Genomic DNA, 23,362 nt, shown 5'->3' with positions numbered 1-23,362 from the left:
AAAAAAACATTAGCTACCTGTCTGTCCCCTAAAAAATGACCTTCTGGTACCTGACTTCTGTCTCTTTAAGTGAAAACCAGTGGTTTTCTTCATGAATATATAAAATAAGGCCCTTTGAGAAAGAGAAATTATTGAATTTAAATTAAAAGAAAATTTCAACCAAAATAATCAGCTGTACATTTAGGATCAATCAGAAGTAATTTATTTTTCAGTTTCTCCTTCTCCTCCTCCTCCTTTTCTCTTTCTCCTTCTTCTTCTCTGAGCTGAAGTCTCAGTCTCTAGCTCTGGCTGTCCTGGAATTCACTGTGTCGATAGATGGGCTCGAACTCTCAGAGATCCACCTGCCTCTGACTCCTCAGTGCTGGGATTAAAGGCACCACTACACTATGCTTGGCTTTTACGGTTTCTTCTAAGTTAAAAAAAAAAAAAAAAAAAAAGGGTGTCCATGAACCAATAAGAAAGCACCTGTTCACTTTGACACTAACCGGTGGTTGCCATGTCTAGTTTTGTTGTTTTAATTTCAGTGTTGTAAAAATGCAGACACTCTTCAGTACCAAGCACCTCGGACCAGAGAGGAACCCCTTTCTTCCTACCTAACCCTTCTGTCACCTTGTAGCCAAGTGTGCACAGACACCATTCTAATTGGAATGTGAAACATCCCATATGGACTAGCTTCTGTGTTTGAATATCAGGTCCTCAGCAGGAGGCGCTGTTTTGGAAGGCTGTGGAATTTTTGGGGTGTAGGGTTTAGCTGGCCATTAGGAGTGGGTTTTGGGGGTTATAACCTGGTTGCTTTCAGCCTAAACTCTTTGCTTTTTGTTTGAAGACTGGGTGTGACAAACCCCCGCATCTTCCAGCTTGTATGACCAGAAACCAGGTCAGTCACACGAACTCTCGGAAACCACGAACCAAAGGAAATAAATGTTCCCTCTCTTAACGTTGCTCCTGTCTGATAGCTGGTCACAAATGAGAAAGTTAACAGACACATATGCTTTTTAGTGTGGCTTTATTGATGAGTAGTTCACATAGCAACAAGTGACACCATACAAGGGGTCTCCGCATGCCCGGAGCAAGGGGCGCCATGACTGGAGGGATCACAGGCACTGTGAGCAAACTCTATCTAGTTTCTACAGTTAAAATGATGAAGACTGTGCTGAGGCTTTGGTGAACAAGCCTGACTGAAGATCAAGCAAAACACTGACTGGGAAGAGACTGGAGCGCTGTGAACTGGGAGCCAGATGAGCCAGTTAGTCTGACCCACTTTTGTTATGAAGACAATACACCGTAAGGTAATTATTCACTTCAAACAGAAAAACGTAGTTCCATCCCTTATGATAACAACTATTCTACCGCCGCCTGTGTGAATGAAGTTAACAGTGAATGGCTGAGTCCAAGTCATATTTTATTTTTTCATTATTTAATGAGTGGGTGAAAGTATTCGTAGAGATTTAACCGCACACACAACAACAATGCGTAGAAGGCAAATGACATGTAGAAAAACTACATTGGTCACATGTAACAGAAAATAGTCGCACTGAAATGAATAAAACGTACAAACTATCAGATATAAAGTAACATGGCCTCTGGTTGAATCATCTGAGCAGCTGGCTTGGCTGTCACCTGATCTTTAACTTTACTGCCACAGGCTATTGGAAAACAGGGCTGCAAGAAAGTGGGGTTTGTGACTGCTACATGAATTCAGCCAGATCCACTAACACGTCTTTTTCCTTGCCAATCTTAAATTGTCTTCAGCAACTTTAGTACTGGGCTCTCAAGAAATGAATAAACTTCACAGTGGGAAGTGGAAATCGTAACAAGGTAAGGGGGGCATGTTAGCAAGGGAATGGGGTTAAGGTCTCTGTTTATTCCATTTGTGGGGTTCAGTGATGTTTCCCCCAAAACCTGTGTATTGATGGCTCTGGCCATATGAGACTTCTGAGATTTTCCAACTTTGTAAAATTTGTGAGCACATTCAACAACTGAATTAAATGTCAGAAAAATATCTTATTTGTTTTCATAACCTTTGTAATGGCAGGAGGTAAAAGTCAGACCTCTGCCAACACTTTCACTGGGGGCCTTTCTTTCCCTTAGTACGTGTTTGTTTTCTGTGCTGTGGGCTGTGCACAGCATCAAGCGGAGGTCAGAGGACAGCATTAGGGAGTCAGCTCTCTCTCTCCACTGTGGGTTGTGGTTCTGAACTCATGATGTTGGGCTCGGTGGCCACGCACCTTGACCCACTAAGCCAGCCCAAGCTGATTTTCCAGTGACTCTTGTTGAACACAAACGGTTGGTACAGTCAGAAGAGAAGGTGATCTCTGGGCCTGTGGTGGTGTGTGGTGTAGGAGAAAGGTCTGCTGGCTCGTGTAGGGCCGACTGAAGCCTGAGTTTATCTGTGTCCGCAGACTCTCACGGTTCAGATCACAGGCAGAACTCCCAAATCAGTGCCAAAAATCACTTCCCAGGCTGCCTAACTACCATGCCAGGAGAGGAGTCAGGGTGGACATGGTGTTGCCAGGTCGAAGGGTGATGATCCCAGACAGCCAGGGACCCCTGAGCCCCTGCTCATACTGGCCTGTATGGTTAGATCCCAATATTGACTACCCTCTTGAAAGGGGATTATGCCATGTTTCATAGAGAAAAACACTTCTAATGTTCTGTATACATTTTCTATCTGGAAAAATAACTACAGATGAAAGTTACTGCAACAACCTTCACATACGTACAAGCTGAATAATGATCTTTTATCTTCTAACTGAAACGGACAACCCAAAGTACATGCTGGCTTTCAAAAACCTGAACACTAGCATAAACACAGTTTATTTCTATTTTGAGACAGGCTCGCACTGTGTAGCCTCGGCTGGCCCCAGACTCTTGAGCAGAGCAGACTGGCCTTGGACTCAGAGACCTGCCTGTCTCTGCATCTTGGAATGCTGGGATTATAGACACACCACCATGCATGTTCCGTGGTTTCCTTTCTAAGCTCACATCAGCTTCTCAATTTGTAACAGACACACTACAGACAATTCTTTGGGTATGTACACGCTATGCCTCTGTGTGTCCTGTGTGTCTCTTTCATTTCTTCTGATAGCTTGTTTTTACTATGCAACATTAACTAAATAAGCCATATGTATATATGGCTTACTTATTTTATATATAGGGCTGATTATTCCATTCCACATTTACTTATACAGATTCTGATATTCAACTGCAGGCTACAATGTAAACTTTCAGAAACAGTGTTTGTTAGGTCCGATGCAATAAATACAGTTATTTCACAGTCTTTATGAATAATGGCTGCCGCTCTGCCACACCCCACCAGCCAGCCTACGGCTGAGAGGCTGCTGGAGCACTGCTCGGACTTGCCTTTTCTCCAGAGACAGGATGCTTCAGAAACTGACCGGTTGCGCCGATATACAGTCTTGATCGCATGGGCCACTTCTGAAACGAGAGTACTTAGGTGAGAATCTGAAAGTTAGCGCCTATGACAGTCAGGGAGGGAATACAACCGTTAAACTCTAAGACACATTAATGCTAATGCGATTTCCTTCGTAAGTACTGACATTCCGAAGTCTATGGGGCAGCATGAAGGCTGTTCGGCAGGACTAGTGCCGCGGTGAAGGCTTTGGATGATGAATAACATACTTGAGTGTTTGACCAGAGCCTCAAGGAGCTAAGAAAAGGGACTATGGCTGAAATGGAGGAGGTCTACAGCTGTATTTTAATCCCAAGCTTACCCTGGAGTAAAATGAAGTTTAAAACATTAGTTCTGAAGAAGCAGCGCTCAGTTATGTACAAAGCAGCCATCTGCTAAAAGCGGCATTAGAGAGAGAGGACTCGGCAGGTCCTGAACAGCAACTTCACAAAGCAGCCTGCACTTCTGAGTTTGGGTTTTCTGTCTCGTGTTGGATGACTGCGGATAATGACGTGTACTTGGTGTTTTCTGATACGCACGAATAAACGATGTTGAACACTCACAGCACAAATGGCCAATGTCTGCAGCGACAGACACGATCACTCTGATTAGAGCGAGGCTGCAAGTGTTCGGGGACAGCATCACGGGGACATGAATGCACACACACTGAAGCTCAGCGTTGTGTCTCACAAATGGGTACATTTCTCATATGTCTAAGAAAACTGAAGAATAAAAATGCTAGTAAGTGGCTATGTGATAACCCCGGAAACGTCACTTTCTGTGGCAGCCAACAAAAGTTCTACTTTAATGCCTCCAGATGCAGTCAGGGAATACGGCCCCGACTCTCTCTCCACTAAGGCGTGTGTGTTCTATCTCCCGCTTGGTTTAAATCATATGCATTATAAATTCCTAGGTTTACAAAGTAATAAACTTTATGGCATCTTCCTGTGCATGTATGCATCGCGACGGTATGTCCTCTATTTTATGATGTATTTAAAGTGATGTTTTGTTTAAATGTATGTAGCAATTAACCAGCACTGAGCTCAAATCGAAGATCTTTAAAATTGTTCTCTTACTCTAATCAACTGACTCCCAAAGGAGAAGACCCCACGGGTTTAAAATTCTTGCTTGTCACCGTTATGCACAATGACTGTCACGGGGTTTGGCAAGTCAGAGTCATCTGTACTGTCTGGGCCCTGAGTGCTGACTGGAAACGCCAATTTCCCAAGTTAAAAAAAAAAAAGTGGGCTCAGGCCATGTTGCAGAAGTTCCGTTCTTAAATCCCTGTCCCAGTTAAACGAGCTGAAGCCACAGCCTTGCACATTCCAAATACGAGCCCCACACCTGTCTCTACCTCACAACTGGGATCCTCTGCAGTCCCCACTGACCCTAAGGTGCTCATAGTGTTGGTAAGAAGGCCTGACATTCCAAAGTGGCACAACTGTTAATATTGTCAGTAACTCCTGTAGCACTTACAACCCTGTTTATTACAGGAATGGTAGCTTTAGAACAATAAGGGCTTTCCAGAAGTTTATAATGAGGCTTTACTTACTGAAAGCAAAATGATCAGAATGTTTTTTTTTTATTACATTTGTATTAAGGATAGACCAATATTTAAACATTTTGACAGTGTTCATATCATAAAATGTAGGCAGGCAGTTTAAACAGTATGTACAGTTTCTGACTGTTTTTCTTTTCAATATAATACTCTACAGCTCTCTGCTACAGTTTCTGTTCTTATTCTGAGCCCCATATTATATTTGTTTAGTGAAGGTACTGAGCCTTACAGTCATGTTTCCTGTCCTGAAACAAAGATTTCTACACAGTATTAAATGTTTGATTTTACACTAGCCATTTGTTAACTACTGCCCATTTCTTCTTTTATGAGATAATCTTGGGCCTTCTAGAATTATCTCAGGGTTTAGAAATGTAGATATTATGGGCACTGCCTTTTAAAATCAGACAGAAAACCAGATTGATTTTTCCTTAAAACAGTTGTGCTGGTCAGAGCATTTGGCACTTGAGGCAGAAGTGCTGTCTTGCTCTGCCAGGTTCCAACCCCGATGTCTCTGGCATTTCTCAATCAAGAAAGCCCCCTGTGACACTGAGGTCAAAGACTTGACCTCCTTCTAAAGTTTACCAACTACGAGGAAGGCATTTAACTTCTGCTTATGGTATTGAAATCTTAATGTTCAAATAGACTCTCTTGGAATACAGGACAAATATCAAGTCAGAGGTGACAATTAGGGGGATATTTGGCTCCCATTAATTTAATGCCCACTGTAATACAAAAGTCTTATTTGTAACGAGTGACCTTTCAGCTAGTACATTATAAAACTCGGGGGCAAAATTAGTTTTATTATAAATAACATTTCACGTTTTCACATTTAACATTTGACTGTTTGAAGCCTACCACCATGTTAATAGTATTCAAAGTGAGTTTTGTTAAAATGCACTCTAACTTTAAGCACAAATAAAATTAGGGGATGTGTTTTATTACATCACAACAAAACATAATCCCTCATTTTTGTTAACCTATAAGCTCTTCAACACTGAAGATACTTACAATTTCTAATTGGATGTATTTGTGTTCAACTACTTCAGAATAGTGTGACACAAATGTGAACGCTTAAATTTAGAAAATACACTTAATTTTGAAGACGGAAGTGTCAATGGAAGGTTTCAAAAGAAATCCAGAAGACGGTGCAGAGACCACTGCACCACAGGTGAAAACGCATGTCACGGTCATGACCACTTCTCACATATGTAAAAGAAATCATGCAAAATGGTTTCTCTTGGCTAATTTGAATACAGACCAATTCACTCAACATACACGCCAATCCAATATGACAGTTAAAGGAAGCGTTATGGGCTTTTTATTCCCCCTTAACATTCTTGGAAGCTGTGTAGTCCACAAGATTGGACTGATTGAAATTTTACTCTACGGGGAAAATCTTTACCGAGCTAGAGAAATCTGTAGGCGAGCCCAGGTAGAATTAATCGCCTCAGCCTCACGACTGCAAACTGTTAAGCAGCTTCTTGTAGGGACCTTGTCACCATCGCCCGCGGGCCCGGGTGGCTGGGAAGAAAGCCAGCTCCGTGGCAATCTGCTCAGGCGGTGACGGTGACGGTGTGGCTCGAGGGCTGCCTACCTTAACCGGGTGCAGATAGCCGTCACCCCGCAAGGCGCCCAGACTGGGGTCTCCCGGCGCGTCGGCGTCGTCCTGCAGGCTGCGGGTGAGGTGGGCGATGTAGGTGGTGGCCAGCAGCAGCACGTCCAGCTTGGACAGCTTGGTGTCCGGCGGCACCGACGGCAGCGTGCGCTGCAGCTCCAGGAAGGCGTGCCGCAGGGTCTGCACGCGGCTGCGCTCCCGCGCGGCGTTCGCTGCGGCTGGACGCCCACCGCCCCCGGGGCGCGCCGCGACCCCGCCGGAGCCTGTCGGCCCGGCCCCGGTCCGTCCTGGGCTGGAGTCGCGAGCGGCGGCGGCGGCGGCTGGGGCGAGCTCGGCGCCGCGTGGGCTGCAGGCCGGACGGCCGCGCTCCATGGCGGCTCGGCTCCCGCGGCGTGCGCTGCAAAGGAGCGGGGTGGCCGTGAGGCGCGGCGGCGCGGGCTCGCCCTCGGGGCTGGGCAGCTCCTGAAGGCGCACGGGGCTCCGGTCCCCGCAGACACACCCTGCCCGCCCCGGGGAAACGGCGCAGCGGGACCCCGGTCTCACCTTTTCCCACCCCGCAGCGTCCGAGCGGGGCTCGGCTGAGCAGGGCTAGGCGGCCAGGGACGTCGAGGGGGTCACTCCATCCCTGTCGCGGTCTCCTCTCTGCCTTTTATGGGGGCGTCCGAAGCCCAGCAAGTGGAAGCCATCAAGCCACGTCGGGCCCAGGGGCTCGCCCACCCGAGCCCTCTGGTTAGGGGAGCCGCCCCCTCGGTGGACAGACTCATCAATCAAACCGCTCGGGGGCGGGGCGAACGATGGCCCCGCCCCCTCTGGCCGGAAAGTTGACGACGCTCGTCCGTGACCGGGCTGAGCTGGGACCCCCGGGCACTTTAGAAGCAGAGCCGTCGAGTGTGCGTCGCCGCCCGCCTTCCATTCCACAGGGCAAAGACGTTTGCAGGAAAACCCTGTCCTCGGTACGCCGTGACCTAGAGTCCCGCCACCGCCTCGGCCGCCTCCCCGCCCCGGCACCGGCTCGCCCGCGGGCTCCGGCTGGCCCAGGCGCCGGCGGGACTCACGCCGCGGCCCAGCGACGTCTCTGAACCCGGTTGGGAAGCGGCGCGCTCTCCCCGTTGAAGGCTCTGCGACTCAGATCTGAAATGTCACGGAGGACGCGGCTCGAACATTTTCGCTGCAGATTCTTAACTTTCCACGTCGGAATACCAAGCAGTAAGACAGCAACGCAGCACTTAGCCAGACCGTGGACTTCGTTAGCGAATCTGAGTGGTCCTAAGACTAATGGGCTTTAGGCTTCAGAAGGCACACCCAGATTTCCTTGATTCGAGAAGGACTCATATTGGATAAGAAACCACATTTTGTTTCCTGGTAAATTTTATTTAACAGCTAATAAAGTAAGTAGATCCCAGAATTCACACACGTAAAGCAAAGTCTCAGATTCTATAAAGAAACAAATCAAACAATTTACACACCGAGATACACGAAGTCTACAAGCCCTCAAAACATGCTGTTGCCGAGTTCTACGAAGAAATCAAATCACTCGAGGTTGAGTTTACTCCTTTTTCTCAGACAATTTTTCCTTTACTTGTGGGTTTTGGAGAAGGTGAGGTTCACGGATATCGTTTTTTGTTAGCAAGCTTTCAGATTCCTTCAAGGAGAGATTCCTGTATTTACAAACAAAACAAACAAACACACCACCACGTAGTTAACTTGACATGCAAGATGATCAAGAACCCAGGCCTTACTAATGGTGGAAAAGGCTCTTATCTAGCGGGCTTCCCTGCTTTGAGAGTCACACAGACATACGGAGGTCAGGTGGGCTGTGGCTGTGCAGAGACAGCCTGTTGCTGCCCTGCTGCCTGCGTGTGCCACGGACAGCACTGGCTGGCTGCAGATTTTGTGTTGCCAACAGTGTGTGAGAAATAAAGACTGACATTCAGGGAACTGGCCACCGAGCCTCCCCTTTTTTGTTCTAGCTTTGCTGTACTAGGCAGACTGATTCTAAGTCCAAATTCCCGAAAGGGACTTTAATAGTTAAATTTCAGTCCCTTTAAATATGGTAATTCTAAAACCGCACTATTCCATAATTAACTATTTCACAAAGAACAGGTACCATACGACGCTTCTTGTGTGCTGAGTACTTATGGTATATTCTCATCCTTCCTTTACAGAAACTGAGGCTAGGGCTCTGAGGAGGTTGGGCAGTTTGTCCAGTGCCGCATACCTAGTAAATGGCTAAGGCAGAGATCAAGCCAAGCAGATTGTCTCTAATGTTTATAGTCGTCACCTTACTATTGAGTATTTTGCAAAAGCTGTTGTGTCTATTATAAAGACAAATACCTTAAATTGAAAGATATTATTAGCAGTCCAAATATATGTTCATTGTGCATCTTGCTTTGAAGTTTTTAGTTGTCTGCTTTTCAAAAAGTATGACGTTAGAATGATGTACATTTTATTCACTGAGTGTGGAGTAAGTCTAAGAATTATTCTCAAGTCTTTTAAGTATGTTGAGTTATAATGTTAAGATTTTCTTTATGATTAAAGCTAAAAGCAAATATCAGATAGCATAGAATAAAATGTTTAGACATTTTATTCTCTCCATATACTTTGTATATTTTTAACACTAAATTGGGTTCAACTATTTGTTGTTTAAATTGTTTAAGGAATGACTCATTGTTTAAATTAAGGAATAATTTTTAGCCTGGTATGGTGGCACACACCTTTAATACCAGCTCTTGGGAGGCAGAGGCAGGCAGATCTCTGTGAGTTCCAGGCCAGCCTGGTCTACATATCAAGTTCCAGGATAGCCAGGGCAAAAAAAAAAAAAAAAAGATCCTGTCTCAAAATAAATGAATAATAAATAACTTGTATAGTTAAATCTCTCCCTTTGAGTGAGTAGTTGAGCAATTCTGAGAGATAAAAATACAGTACTCTGGGAGAATAAGAACAGAGAACACCTCCATTATCTGCCACAACGCCCTTTCTGAATCAGCCCACCTCCAGTTCCTAGCAAGTCCTGAGCTAGTTCCTGTCACTATGGCCCTTTTGCCAAAATGTTACACACATAGAAGCACACAGTAGGTTCTTTCAAAGTCTAGCTATTTTCACACTGCTTTTGAGACCGTTCATGTTTAGTGTATCAGTGGTTCATCTGCTCAGTGCAGAGCACATACACGCATGTTACAGGCAGTTTATCCACATCCCACTTGAGATGTATGTGGTTGCCTTCAGCATTTAGTGATCACATTGCCGCAAAACAGTAGACTTTCCTTGCACTTGGGAAGTTTTCTGTGCATTGACTGGACTGTATATTTAACTTTACAGTGCATCAAACTATTGTCCCATGGGGCCCGTTTCTAGTTTGCAGCTCCTGTTTTTAGTGTATGAGCTCTATCTAACCGGTATTTGGAGACTTATTTTTATTTCTTAACCATCCCAGTATGTTATTGTTTTCCTCGTGTGAGGCAGGCTGGGCATGTGAGCAGATACATGTGCTGTTTGGTGGCCGTGCCTGTCAGTTTCCTGCACTCTTTGTGTTTGTTATTTTTTGTTTTGTTTTTTTTTGTTTGTTTGTTTGTTTAAAGGATTTTGAGCCAGGGTTCCTCTCTGAGCCCAGATCGCATTTCCTGGGCTGGCTGACAGGGAGCGTCGGGCATCTGCCCATCCCTGCCCCATGCTGTAAAGGGCTCCAGGCCTGTGCTGCTTGCTCTTCTGGGCTTTACGTGGGTACTGGGGATCCGAACACGGGACCTCCTGCACTTTACCGGCTGAGCCATCTCTCCACTTGCTCTACTGTATTATCGTTAAAGACAAAGACTGAACCGACATTTCCTTAAGTCAAATGGTTTTACGGCCTAGAGCTCTTGCTTGCCGCTCTGGTTTCTCAAGTCCGTGTATACCTGTCCACATGGCTCTGGGCTGAGGGCTGCGGTACTTTTAGCTGCACTGTCCTTTCCTCTCAGCCACCTCCTCACTTGCGGGACCTGGGAACGTTCTTAATGGTGTCACTGGGAGCTTCGCAATTGGAGTCGGAATATTCTTTTATTAAAGAAGTCTAGTATTTAAAAATTGTTTGAATAATAAAGATTTAGTATTTCAAAATATAAGCCTTTTAAAATGGAAAGTAAGAGTTAGGTCAGGTTAGGCTTATGTTGGCAGCTCTGAAGCCAGAATTCCTGAACACTTGCTTAGCCTGAGAGAATGGAAGTCTTCATGTCGGTTTTCACTACTGCTCTTGGGGGTGTATCTTACTCTTCAGAGATGTGCACATCAAAATGCTAGCCTTCTTCCTTCCTATACACACACCGCTTATTTTGCATGTGAAATTAAGTACCGAAGGAAAGATTAGCAAAACAAAACGGAAAGCATTTTGACTTTGCATGTAAGTTTATGTAAAGGCATCCCAGAGTTTTATGCCTAAGAAATATTACCACGGCTTTTAAAATTCCTTTTGAAGCATACAGATCTGTTATTACAACTGTTTAAACACAACCTCACCGGTCGTGAAAGCCAGTTATTTTAGCTATTAGAATCCACTGTTAAAAAAGATTTTCTTATATGTGTAGGTGTTCTGTCCTGTGCACAGCGGATCCACGGAACCACCGTTACAGACAGCTGGAAGCTGCAGTAGGAGCGCTAGGAAAGGAACTCAGGACCTCTGGAAGAACAGCCTAAGTGCTCTTAACCGCTGAGCTACCTCTCCAGCCCTAGAATCCACCTTTCATTCAAAGAAACTTCCTCCCATAGCTTAGCAAATACCTTAACTAGGTATTTTTTTCGTCAATAGTTAACCAGTACGGAGGGAACACATTCCTGTGAATTACGAGTCTCGGGGATTCATATTCCTTAAAGATACCTAAAAACCCAGCACAGCCTAACCCTTTGCAAGTAAATAAATAGTAAGCTAATTTTTAAATTAGCAAAATACACGGGTCTGTGGTTATCAGTATGGCTTGGACTTGAGAGACAGTTAAGTAACGAAGGAACCATAAGCCCTCTTCATGGTATAGCGCCGTCCAGTCATATTCTTGGTGGACCTTATGAGCAGCAGCTAGGGGTGTAATGCCTATGTTTTAAATCACTGAGGCTCAAGCACCCCTAGCATATTTTCGGAGAGGAAGCATCTGTCAGAAGTGCTCACTGTGACAAACACACAGAGAAGTGACAACGTGTGCTGCCTTTGCTTACTTAATTCATGATTTCTAACTGAACAGTGAAGGCAGTTGTTCCGAATCAGCCTTTAAATAAAAAATAGTTTAGACCTAATCTTTAATTACAGCGTACTTTGATAGTATCAAGTTCAGTTTGAGGGTCAAAAACAACGTCAATAAGTCTGACTTTTTCCTCCCTGCAGGGAAAGCCGGCTTGTGTAAATATACACGTGTAGACTGTGTGCATTTATAGGACACAGGGTAAACATTCCCCTGTCTTCTGACAGCTGTTGCTTTTGCAGTGCTCCAGTCTGCATGCAGGCGCAGTCCCAGTGTGCGAGCCCTCAAGGAAGTGTGCAGCCAACTGTTGCTTTTGGAACACGTACCGTTTTCAACTCTGCAGGCTCCTCACCGTGAATGCTAAGTGTAGCTTGTGAAAATACATCGTGGAGGCCACCTCGTTTTCACTTCTTAAATAGGGAAAAAGTTGCTTCAATAGATTTTCTTAGAAACTGAAAATACTCTGATCTTTGTGTTTGTATTCAGATGGTGTGTGTGTGTGTGTGTGTGTGTGTGTGTGTGTGTGTGTGTTCAGATGTTTTGTGTGTGTATGTATTCAGATGGTGTGTGTGTGTGTGTGTGTGTGTGTGTGTTCAGATGTTTTGTGTGTGTATGTATTCAGATGGTGTATGTGTGTGCTTAGATGGTTTGTGTTTGTGTTTAGATGGTGTGTTTTTGTGTTTCTGTTCAGATGAGGGTGTGTGTGCACACACACATTGAGTCTTGAACACATGATACTAGACAAATATGCTCTACCATTGATCCAAAACTCCAGACCAAACTATTATTTTTTTCTTAGGGACACTTCGTAAAAGCGAAAAATATATTTCCTTTCCTTCTTTTTGATGATGAACTTATTTTAACTTATTTTATGTGCATTGATGTTTTGTCTGCATGTGTCTGTGTGAGGATGTTGGATCCCCTAGAAATGGAGTCACAGACAGTTCTTGAGCTGCCATGTGGGTGCTAGGAATTGAACTCAAGTTTTTTGGAAGGAGACAGCGCTCCAACCCCTTCAGACCAAATTATTAATACGTTGTCTTTTGTGCCTTACCAGTTTTACAATTTTAGTCTCACCGTCCCTTAGGATTTTTGTTTTGCTTTGCATTAACTTACTAAAGGTTGCATGGCTGGGTTCCTAGATGAAAGCACTTGGCCATACGTTAGCCTTCCGCCTGTGTGTGTGGTAAACTTTGACTGAAAGTACAGGCGTGAATTGTGAACAGGAACAAAAACCTGGAAGCTTGCTCAGGTGAGCGAGAGAGATTCCCTCTCCAGATCACTCAGACACATCAGGCACCACCTAGAAATCTGTCATCGAACGTGAGTGAGTTCTATGCCCTTATTGAGAAGGGACATAACTAATGTTGCCATCCGGTCACACTTAAACCAAAGCGACATTTGGCACTTTCAGAGAGCAGGTGTCCTGCGGAAATAGTAAACATTTAATGCTTACTATTTATTTACTAACGTTGTGTTTCCCCACAGCTAAAATGGAAAACTCAGAATTGAACATACCAAGTTCCCCATAGTGGCAGGAGCGTCTCACAAACCTCCTTTCCTGCTAGCCTTGTGTAGAGCAGTTTGTACTTGCAGCAGAGATGGCTCTCACTTTAAGATGCCCTTAGCTCCGAGGCTGGTTAGGATAGAGCGAGCAGCCCCCAGCCTCACTCGTGCTCTCCTAGACTGGACTTTGCCCGTGGATACAGTGTGTGAGCTGTGTGCCACAGCTCCCTGTGGACCCAGTTACTACGCGGTAATGAATGAAGTTCACCACCTTCGTTTCCTGAGGCCATTCTTATTTTCCTTGTTTGTTTTCTAATCCACTTTGTAACACACAGGAGAACTTGTGGAAGCCCTTGGCAAAGAAACAAAATCTTAAAACCAAACCAAAACCCAAACCAAAATGACAACAAATAGAGCCGGGAGTTTTCAGGGTATTGTCTGTCTTTAAGAGACCGCCAGAGTGCTGTGGGAGGCTCTGCGTTTGCATGTTGTATGTGAACAGCAAAGCATGTTCTCACACAACTCCCGTGTTACTGTGAATGGAGAAGAGGCAAACAGCAAAGCTGGGATTCCTTTTGCAGTCTTCCTCTCCTCCCTCCATCAGACACTCACAGACCTACAGACGCTAGGTCTGCACCACATCAGTCTGAGCTGCTATGCAACTGACCAGTGCCTTCACAGGGGCTTCTTCTGCTGGGCTTGGCTTTAGAGGTTGTTAAGTCATGACTGACAGACAGGACCCCAAAATGAGCATCACATGACAGACCTACCTGCCTGCCCCTTTCAGCAGGCAGTTCTGGGAAGTACATCCACTGGCTCGGATTACTTTCTCAATGAGATATATATTGCCCTTCACTATAGAAATGAACTTTATAGTAAGACTCCGAGGTCTGCTGAGCATCATGGGATTGCTGTAAGTGCAACGGAAGTGGCAGGGCTGGGTTGGTTGTAGCTCAGAGGGAGAATGCTTGTTTTGAATGACTGAGGACCTTGGTTCAATCTAGGAACTGCTCAAGAGGGGGAAGGGAGGGAGGTTAAACAAATAAAAGGGAAACTATGTAAATGGGAAAAGGTTGAAATATAATGTGTAGAATGTGTTAACATCTGTCTGGCTAACACTCCCATCAGCACTGCCAATGTTCTACATCAAATGTAGCAGATCTGGCTCCAACCTGGCTTGTAAAATACTTGTCCTATTTGAATTTTTTTTTTTTTTTAAAGACAGGACCTCTTTTGGCTCAGGCTGGCCTTGAACTTGTTCAGCGGGCAACAACGGTGAAGAATCACCCTTCAGCCGCAGAGCTCTGGGACCGTGGCTGGCCACACCAGCCTCTGCTTGCTTGTTGTATTTGCATGTTGTATAGTTTAATGCATAGGAAGTTTGTATTTTAGGATAAATGAGGTTATTTCCTGGAATGGTGTAAGTTTGCATAAAAAAATAAAACAACTGTTTTCTCATGAGGACGTTTGTAACAGATTTATATAAAGCTGAGATGAGTTTAGAATCAAAGTTAGACTGGAGAGTCAAACCCTTCTTTGGATCATAAACCCCTTTGGGAATGAGTGAAACTTTTAGTGTCCCCAGAGAGAGCAGGCTTGAACTCTGGCTTAGAGCAGAGAAAGCAGTCTCCACACCCCCGCCCTCCTCCTCTCTGCCACCTTTACACCCTCTTCCATCCACCCTGTCACTAGAGCCCATCACCGGAGGCCTCACCTCCCTTAAGATGGTCCTTTCCCCTTAAGAGTCAGACATCTTTATCCACATCTTTAGGGACTTTCATGCCCCTACCTTTCCCTCCCTCAGTGCATCTAGTCACACTCCCAACTTTTCCAGAACCATCCCCACCACCACAGTTTTATGACTGCTTGTGGTGACCAACACTAAAGTGTGTGTGTGTGTGCATGTGTAAAAAGGACAGAGAGCAGATAGCCAGGAGGACCTCTCTTCATCTGTGTTGACAATAAGGGTAATCCACTCCCCTACAAAAGACAAACCATGCAAACATTTGAAGGGACCTACCCTATGTCTTCAGTAATTGTAGTTTTATCTTCTTGGGAACATTTTGAAGATGCATTTCCATGTGCAAGATATCTCTGTGCATCAGAGAAAAAGACTACTTTTGGCTTACCCACCTGTGGGTAATAAACAGGAACTATGTGATGTATTGTTTCAAAGTTACCTGTAGCATACAAAGAATTAAAAGCATCCTGCTTTGAAACTAATTACTAGATTGTCAAATGGTATATATCAATATCTTAAATTATATGTTATGGAATGGAATTAAACAAAGACAAATCCACAGTGAAATCAGCAATAAGTTAACATCCAAAATAAACATCAGACTTTTGTACATAAAAACACACAAGAAAATTAATTTTTAAAGAGAAAATGAACATGTTAGCATTAATATAAGTCTAATTGACTTAAATTTTGCTCTTCTAAATTTATTTTCACAGTAACCTTTAAGGCAGGAACTAGTCATTTGTAGTTGTTGGAATATGTCATATGTTTACTTGAGCAATTATCATTGTATATCATTTATGGTTTCCAGCTGTGACGTCCCTTTTAGTGGGAAAGGCCTTGTTTACCTCTAAGCCATGTAAAACTGACTTTTATTCGCCTGATGTAACTGTCATCTCAGAGGCTCATTGCTAAATAAGCTCACCCTTTCTAGCTCTTTCTGAACTCGGTCTGACTGGCTCAACTCAGCTGTTCTGGCTCAAATTCCTCTCCAAGCTGACTGATTTAAACTGGCTTCTCTCAGGTTCTGACTGAATTGTTCTGCTTGACCTCAAACTAATTTTGGCAATCTGTTCTAATCTTCTGGCTCCTTCTCATTCTTTGGCTTGTTTTGTCTTCTGCAACCTGTGTAGAACTGTCCTGGTAAAACTGGCTCTCTCTCTCTCCTCTCTCCGCTCTCCCCTCTCCCCTCTCCGCTCTCCCCTCTCCCCTCTCCCCTCTCCCCTCTCCTCCCCTTTCCCCTCCTCTCCCCTCTCCTCCCCTCTCCCCTCTCCCCTCTCCCCTCTCTCTCTCTCTCTCTCTCTCTCTCTCTCTCTCTCTCTCTCTCTCTCTCTCTGTGCGACTCTCGTAAGTCGACTTGCTTTCTGTGTTCTCGTGAGATTTGGACATATCCTATTTTTGATTCATTTTATCATATCTTTTTCTGATTTGTCCCTCTTTCTGCCCTTCAGTTAGACGTCCTTGATGGCTGCTTCCTTCTACAAACTAGCCTTACCTACATTGCTTGGGATTAAAGGTCTGCGGTATGTCTTTATTCCAAGAGGACCACACAGACCTAGAAGGTCTTTGGATGTGATCCCTTGCCAGAAGAGCAAGGTTGCCAGATTAAAATTTCTCACAAAGCCCTACTGTCTTCAATAGACCGATATCCAACATGCTCAGTTATTTTTCCTGAGTGTTAAGATTAAACTCAGGGTCTCATCCTGAACTACCCTGAAAATATTGTTCTCAAAATCAGTTGGTTGATTTTGATAGTCAAATGGTTTGGTGGGCAGGGTGACAGAGAGATGTCTCAGTTGTAAGAACACTTGCTCCTTGACGTTGAAGAGTAGCATTTGAATCCCAGGATCTAAACTGGCCAACTCACAAATGTCTCTCACTCTATTTCCCAGGGATCTGACTCTGTACTGGACTCAGTGGGCACCTGCAAGCGTCCCTGTGCAGACACACAATCGTTCAAACAAGAAATGGCTGGAGGGCTGGAGAGAATACACCTCTGTGAGGACGCTGACAGGGACAATTAGATGCTGAGGTCTCTGGCCTAATGGTGAGTGGATTTGTAATCTGACAGGACGTGGGGGAGACAGTAGGCAGAGGAAGCAGGTCACTGGGGACATGTCCTCAGGGGCTCTAACTTGCCCTGGCTCCTTCCTATGTTTCCTTTGCTTGGTCTTGTGTTTACCCAGAAGTAAAGAGTTATCTCCATCAAACAGTCTACTGCATGCTTTGCCTAAACATGGGTGGAGCAACCGTGGACTCAGTGATTTAACATTATGAGCTTATATTTGACACTACAAGTTCTTCTCCCTTATTCCTGAAGTAACTCTCGTGTTCATCATTAGCTACCCCTGGGGCTTTTGCTTTGTTTGAGACAAGGTTTCATGTAGCCGAAGCTGGTCCTGAACTCCTGAATCTCTCATCTTACCTTCATATGCAATGTTTCTTTAAAAAAAATTAACTTTTATTTTCTCTGGGTGTGTTATGCTTGCGTGTGTGTGTGTGTGTGTGTGTGTGTGTGTGTGTGTGTGTGTGCCACATGTATACCTGGAAAAGAAACATGCATTTAGATGGTGAGCCATTTCTCCAGCTACACCCACCCCCCTTACACATATGCACTTAAAAAAATTACTTATTCTGACTGGTCATGGCTCTTCCTGTACTACTTGATTAAGGTGGCCATTTTTTTTTTTTACTTTTTTTTTAAAACAACTTTATTTTAATGGTGGCCATTTTAATGTCTCTTCAGAAATGTCCACTCAACTCTTTAACCCATTCTGAAGTCAGGTATTTCAATTTCTTGGCTATTGAACTGTAGGAGTTTCTTTCTGTTTTGGAGATTAACGTCTGTCTGATACTCGGTCCGAAGCATTTTCTCCCATCTCGTGGGTGTCACCTTGCTCTTTCCTTTCTTGTACAGAAACTGCTCAGCTTGATCTAGTCTAGTGTAATGATTCCCATGTGTCTGTGTTACAACCAAAGTCATCGCCAAGATGAATTCTGTGCAGCGTTCCCACTGTGCTTTCTGCTCGGGGTTTAGTGGTTTCATGTCTTTACATTTTCGTCCACTTTAAGTTGATTTTTGAGTAGAAGGGGACAGTTTGCTTTTTCTGAATGTGGCTGTGTAATGCTCCCAAGCCCGTTGGAGCAGGTACATTGTCCCAATCAGTTTGTGTATATTTGTAGCTTTGTCTTCTACTAGTTTCATACTGTTTTGATGCCTGGACTTCATAATGCATTTTGAATTCAGAAACTATGATGCCTCTAACTTTCTTTATCTGTGATCTTTGTGGTACCATGTGAGTTTGGAATGTTTTTCTTATTTTGATAAAAGCTGATATGATTTTGACAGGGATTGCACTGAATCTGTAGATCACTTTGGGTCAGGTAGATAGTGTGACTTTCTCTTTCCTTTTTTCTTCCCTCCCTCCTTCCTTCCTTCCTTCCTTCCTTTCTTCCTTCCTTCCTTCCTTCCTTTCTTCCTTCCTTCCTTCCTCTCCTCTCTTCTCCTCTCCTCTCCTCTCTTCTCCTCTCCTCTCTTCTCCTCTCCCTCTCCTTTCCTCCCTTCTGTTTCCTTCTTTTTGAGACACTTTCTCTACATAGCCCTGGTGTCCTGGAACAGGCCAGCTTGGCTGTGAGTCACAGAGATCTGCCTGCTTTGCATCTTGACTGCCGGGATTAAAGGTGCAGGCCCACTACCAGGCTAGATATTCTAATTTTTAAGTAACAAACATGGAGTGTGTTTTTATTTGTGTCTAATGACACAATTGCTTTGGAATTTGAAGAATGTAAGTATTTTGCCTTCCCAGTTAGGTTTATCTCTGACTCCCTGACTCTTTGGGTACTATTGTGAAGTTTCCTAACTTCCTTTTCAGATATTTTATTGTGGGTATTTTCACATGACTTTAACTTTTGTCAGTTAGTTTTGTGCACACTAGTTATAAAGGGATTAGTAAGAACTCCTTTGAGAAAATTAAATGGCTAACTTCAAACATTGCAGGCTTTAGTTGTCTGTGGGCTATTAAAAAATTGAAATCTATGAGGATGAAAGAAATATGATTTTTAGTGTAGGCTTAGTTCAATTCTATGGGTACCTCAATATTAATAAGGTGATATGGTGCTTTGGTGTGATACTGAAAGCCATAAAGTGCTGGAAAGAGAGGGGGCGGGGCTAGAGCTCCGTACACAGCTCTACCACTGAGCTGGCATGCCCATCTCCTCCCTATTTTGAGACAGGATAAGTTGCCTGGACCAATGTCAAACTTGAACTCTCCCTGCCTTCTGAATATCTAGGAGTACAAGTGTGTTTACCTACCAGTACGCAGGACTACAAGGTTACAACACAGCCAGGAGGAAACCAGAAGGAAACCATTCTGTCAGCTAACCAAGCCCCACACCCTCCTGAACGCTTTTCAGTGGTCCCATATGGCAGGGTCACCAGACCCTTTTGCCTTTCGGCTCCTCCTTCTTCACCTCAGCCTTCTCCTAGAGTGACAGACCTTTCTGCTGTCTCTGCAACTGCCCTGCCCAGGGTCCAGTCCCTAACAGCTGCTGCCTGGCATGCTTCCGGCCCCTGCATCCAAGGGCGCCAAGAGTTAGCTGTGGAGCAAAACGCTGCGATTCAAAGACTATTGTGGGTACAAGAGGCTTATTCCACTAAAGACTCTGTGGGGTCCGTTCTGGTAGGCTTCCAAGATAACTGTTACATTACTCTTATTTATATTTAGTTGTACTAATTAGGCAAAGGTTAGTGTGTCCTTTCTAACACAACCATAAGCATACAATAATCCAAGCATTTAGGCTTTAGCATGTGCACAAGATGTGGATTGGACACAGAATGCAGGTCAGATATGGCTGAGTTATATTTAATTTTAATATTTATATCTGTTTATTGGACTGGATCCCACTCCATTGCCTAGACTGTCTTGGAGTTTATCATGTAACTCAGGTTGGTCTTAAACTGATTGTGATCCTCCTGTCTCAGCGTCCTGAGTGCTGGGTTACGAATGTGAGGAACCATGTGTGCAATTTTTACCTTAATGAAAAACACTAGTGTTTTGCACTGATGTTATAGATGACTTAGGTTTCACAATTTATAATTTGGCTGTTTGACCTTTTATGCAACGGACATAAATACTTGCTGGAATAAAACCTCACATTTCCCCACACTCACAGCGTGACCCTGCACGTGGCTCAGCCAGTGTGAACCCAGTGCAGGCTTTGTTCACACTAGCTCCTATTTTCATTGCAGGTGAAGTTTCTATCTTTACCTTCATTGACAACTAGGCAACGGAATACATGTTAGATCCTGAAGTCACCACCACAGCAAACCCTCGGCACCGCTTCCCGCTTGGGTTTTCGTAGCCTTTGTTAGACGGCTCCCCCTGCTGGAGTGGCGGCTAATGACAGGCACTTACTGATGTAGGAGTTGCTTGTGTCCTCGCTTCTGCTCCTCTTTTTCTTGCTGATTTTCTTGGCATCTTTGGATGCTTTCCAGTTCATTAGGAATTGTCTTTCCATGTTTTTTATTTCTTTCCCATCAAGAAATTCTGGAGAAAATATGTATGTTAAAATATTATATATAATATATATAAAGATATACTTCTGGCTTATAACACGTTACATCATAAGCAAAAAAATAAAGTCCTTTAAAAAATATCTTAGTCTCTCATGGTCACTGCAGTACACTGAACTCCACAGAGACAGCGCCGGGACAAGTGAGAGCCAGATGGGCACTGGGTGACTCTGTGCCTCATGGAGGAAAGTCAACTAAACATGGGCAAAGGAGAGCCTAAGAAGCCGAGAGACAAGATGTCCTCATGTGCATTCTTTGTGCAAACCTGCCGGGAGGAGCACAAGAAGAAGCACCCGGATGCTTCTGTCAACTTCTCAGAGTCTCCAAGAAGTGGTCAGAGAGGTGGGAGACCATGTCTGCTAAAGAAAAGGGGAAATTTGAAGATATGGCAAAGGCTGACAAGGCTCGTTATAAAAGAGAAATGAAAACCTACATCCCCACAAAAGGGGAGACCAAAAAGAAGTTCAGGGTCACAATGTGCCCAAGAGGCCTCCTTTGGCCTTCTTCTTGTTCTGTTCTGAGTACCACCCAAAAGTCAAAGGTGAGCATCCTGGCTTATCCATTGGTGATGCTGAAAAGAAGCCAGGGGAGATGTGGAACAACACTGCCGCGGATGACAAGCAGCCCTGTGAGAAGAAGGCCGCCAGGCTGAAGAAGGGTGAGGATAATGCTGCCTACAGAGCTAAAGGAAAACCTGATGCAGCGAAAAACGGGGTGGTCAAATCTGAAAAGAAAAATAAAAAGAAGGAAGAGGAAGATGATGAGGAGGAAGAAGAGGAAGAAGATGATGATGAATAAGTTGGTTCTAGCAGTTTTTTTTCTTGTCTATGAAGCATTTAACTCCCAACTTCTTTTTAAAAAATTGAAATGTAAGGATGTGTAAGACTTGTTTTTAAACTGTACAGTGTCTTGTTTTGGATAGTTAACACACTACCGAATGTGTCTTTAGATAGCCCTGTCCTGGTGGTATTTTCAATAGCCATTAACCTTGCCTGGTACAGTCTGGGGGTTGTAAATTGGCGTGGAAATTTAAAGCAGGTTCTTGTTGGTGCACAGCACAAATTAGTTATATATGGGGACCGTAGTTGGTTGGCTTTATTTTTCATCTTTAATTGTCTCTGATGCAGTTTATGCGAAGATAATTGTTGTTCTGTTAACTGAATACCACTCTGTAATTGCAAAAAAAAAAAAAAAAAAAAAAAAAAAATGCGGCTGTTTTGTTGACATTCTGAATGCTTCTAAGTAAATACAATTTCTTTTTATTAAAAAAAAAATACCTTAGTCAGTTAGCTAATCCTGTCATTCAGGAAGTTGAGGCAGGAGGATTACCATGTGTTTGACAATAGTCTGGATGGCTACATAATGAATGGTAGGCCAGCCTGGGCTACCGAGTGAGATCTGATCTCAAACAACAGCAGCAACAAAAATACCAGTGCCAGGAGTGGGTTAGTTTTATATGTTGCTCAAGGTGGCACCATGGAAGTGCCCTCCCCCAGGCTATTGCTGTCTCTTCACTGATGGGAACACCTAACATTCCTCATCAAATGTAGAGAAGCTGAGCTGGTGCCTCCCTAGAGGCTTCACCCCTACTGACTAACATTCATGGTACTGAAAGGTACTCTGTATGCTACCAAAGGGAAATGTAATTATCCTAGCTATAAACCCTGTGACCTGCAGTGGTGACCTGCCTTCAAGATCTGCTGGTGCAATAGAGGAACACACATTGCGGGAGTGACCAACCACTCTTGATGGCACCCATGCTTGACAGGGTGGCCCAGAGCCCGAGAGGGTGGCCCAGAGTCCGAGAATGGATAGGCGATGAGGCTGGGGGAAAACTCACTCCTACTGCTCTGATAAAGGAACACAGCGATGAAATGAGTCCTAAAGACGTTTGTTACACTCATATGTCAGTGTCTGCTTCAGCTGTTGTTAGAGGAGCTTCTTGCAGTAGATGGGAACTAGTACGGAGACACACAACTGGACACTGTACCAAGAGTGAGAGACAGAGGTGATGGCTGCAAAGAAGGAGGGACTTCCAGATACAACAGTGGTGCACACATGAGCCCTCAGGACCAGTGGAGCATGTCCAGGGCCTGCACAGGTAAGTGGGAGGCCATGACTGAGGTGGGGAAGTGGACATGAGCTCCCAGCCCGACCAAGCAGCTGTAAGTAATACCTCCTGGGAAATGAGAACTCAGCTTCCTTCAATAGTTCACCCGGGTATGTTAACTGCACTTCAGGGCAGGCCTTGTGTCCAGTAGTTGACCGACACACTCAGTGTTTTGTGGACTTTTGGCCTCATTTTGTTTTGTGCTTTTTTTTTTTTTTTTTTCTCACTGGTCTTTTGCTTATATATTTTGGTTTTGGTTTTTGTGGCAGTTTTTGTTTTTGTTTTGTATGTATGTTTCTTCTCTCTTTTTTAAAGAGAAGGAAAGGGCATTGTGTGGGGAAGATGGGAAGGTGAGGAGGATCTGAGAGGTGTTAGGGAGAGGAAAACCTGTTGAAAATATAGCATATACATTTTTAATCAAAAATTGAGAAAATACTTATCTACACAGTTATTTATTTTAAATTTTATGGTGTGGTTTGAGAATGTATATGTGTTTCAGTGTGTGTGTATGTGTGTGTGTGTGTGTGTGTGTGTGTGTGTGTGTGTGTGTGTGTGTAGTCCAGAGACTGGTGTTAAGGGTCTAGTTTTCTCAGTCTTCATTTTCGTCCAGGAGACAGAGTCTCTCGTTGAAACTGGAGCTCACC

The 23,362-nt window shown here is 44.2% G+C and overlaps 2 protein-coding genes across 2 annotated transcripts in view; both read right to left on the bottom strand.

Annotated features, from left to right (window-relative positions):
• Positions 1-3,324: 3,324 nt before the first annotated feature.
• Positions 3,325-6,957, bottom strand: TCF24 (transcription factor 24; the record flags this gene model as incomplete). The annotated part of the gene is made up of 2 exons (XM_080938737.1): positions 3,325-3,438; positions 6,565-6,957. 2 exons carry the CDS (start codon positions 6,955-6,957, stop codon positions 3,325-3,327), a joined length of 507 nt encoding a protein of 168 aa, XP_080794863.1.
• Positions 6,958-8,131: 1,174 nt separating this feature from the next.
• Positions 8,132-23,362, bottom strand: part of PPP1R42 (protein phosphatase 1 regulatory subunit 42) — a gene marked incomplete at both ends in the record, with an annotated part of 31,680 nt that continues 16,449 nt past the window's right edge. Inside the window, 3 exons of the mRNA XM_080938777.1 lie at positions 8,132-8,243; positions 15,316-15,475; positions 20,451-20,582. Of these exons, the coding sequence (XP_080794903.1) occupies positions 8,132-8,243; positions 15,316-15,475; positions 20,451-20,582 (404 nt within the window). The remainder of the gene's footprint in view (positions 8,244-15,315; positions 15,476-20,450; positions 20,583-23,362) is intronic.

This window comes from Micromys minutus (genome assembly GCF_963924665.1).
Source record: "Micromys minutus genome assembly, chromosome: 26".
NCBI lineage: Eukaryota > Metazoa > Chordata > Mammalia > Rodentia > Muridae > Micromys > Micromys minutus.
Note: the sequence above shows the minus strand (reverse complement) of the source record. Positions and strands in the feature narration are given on the sequence as shown.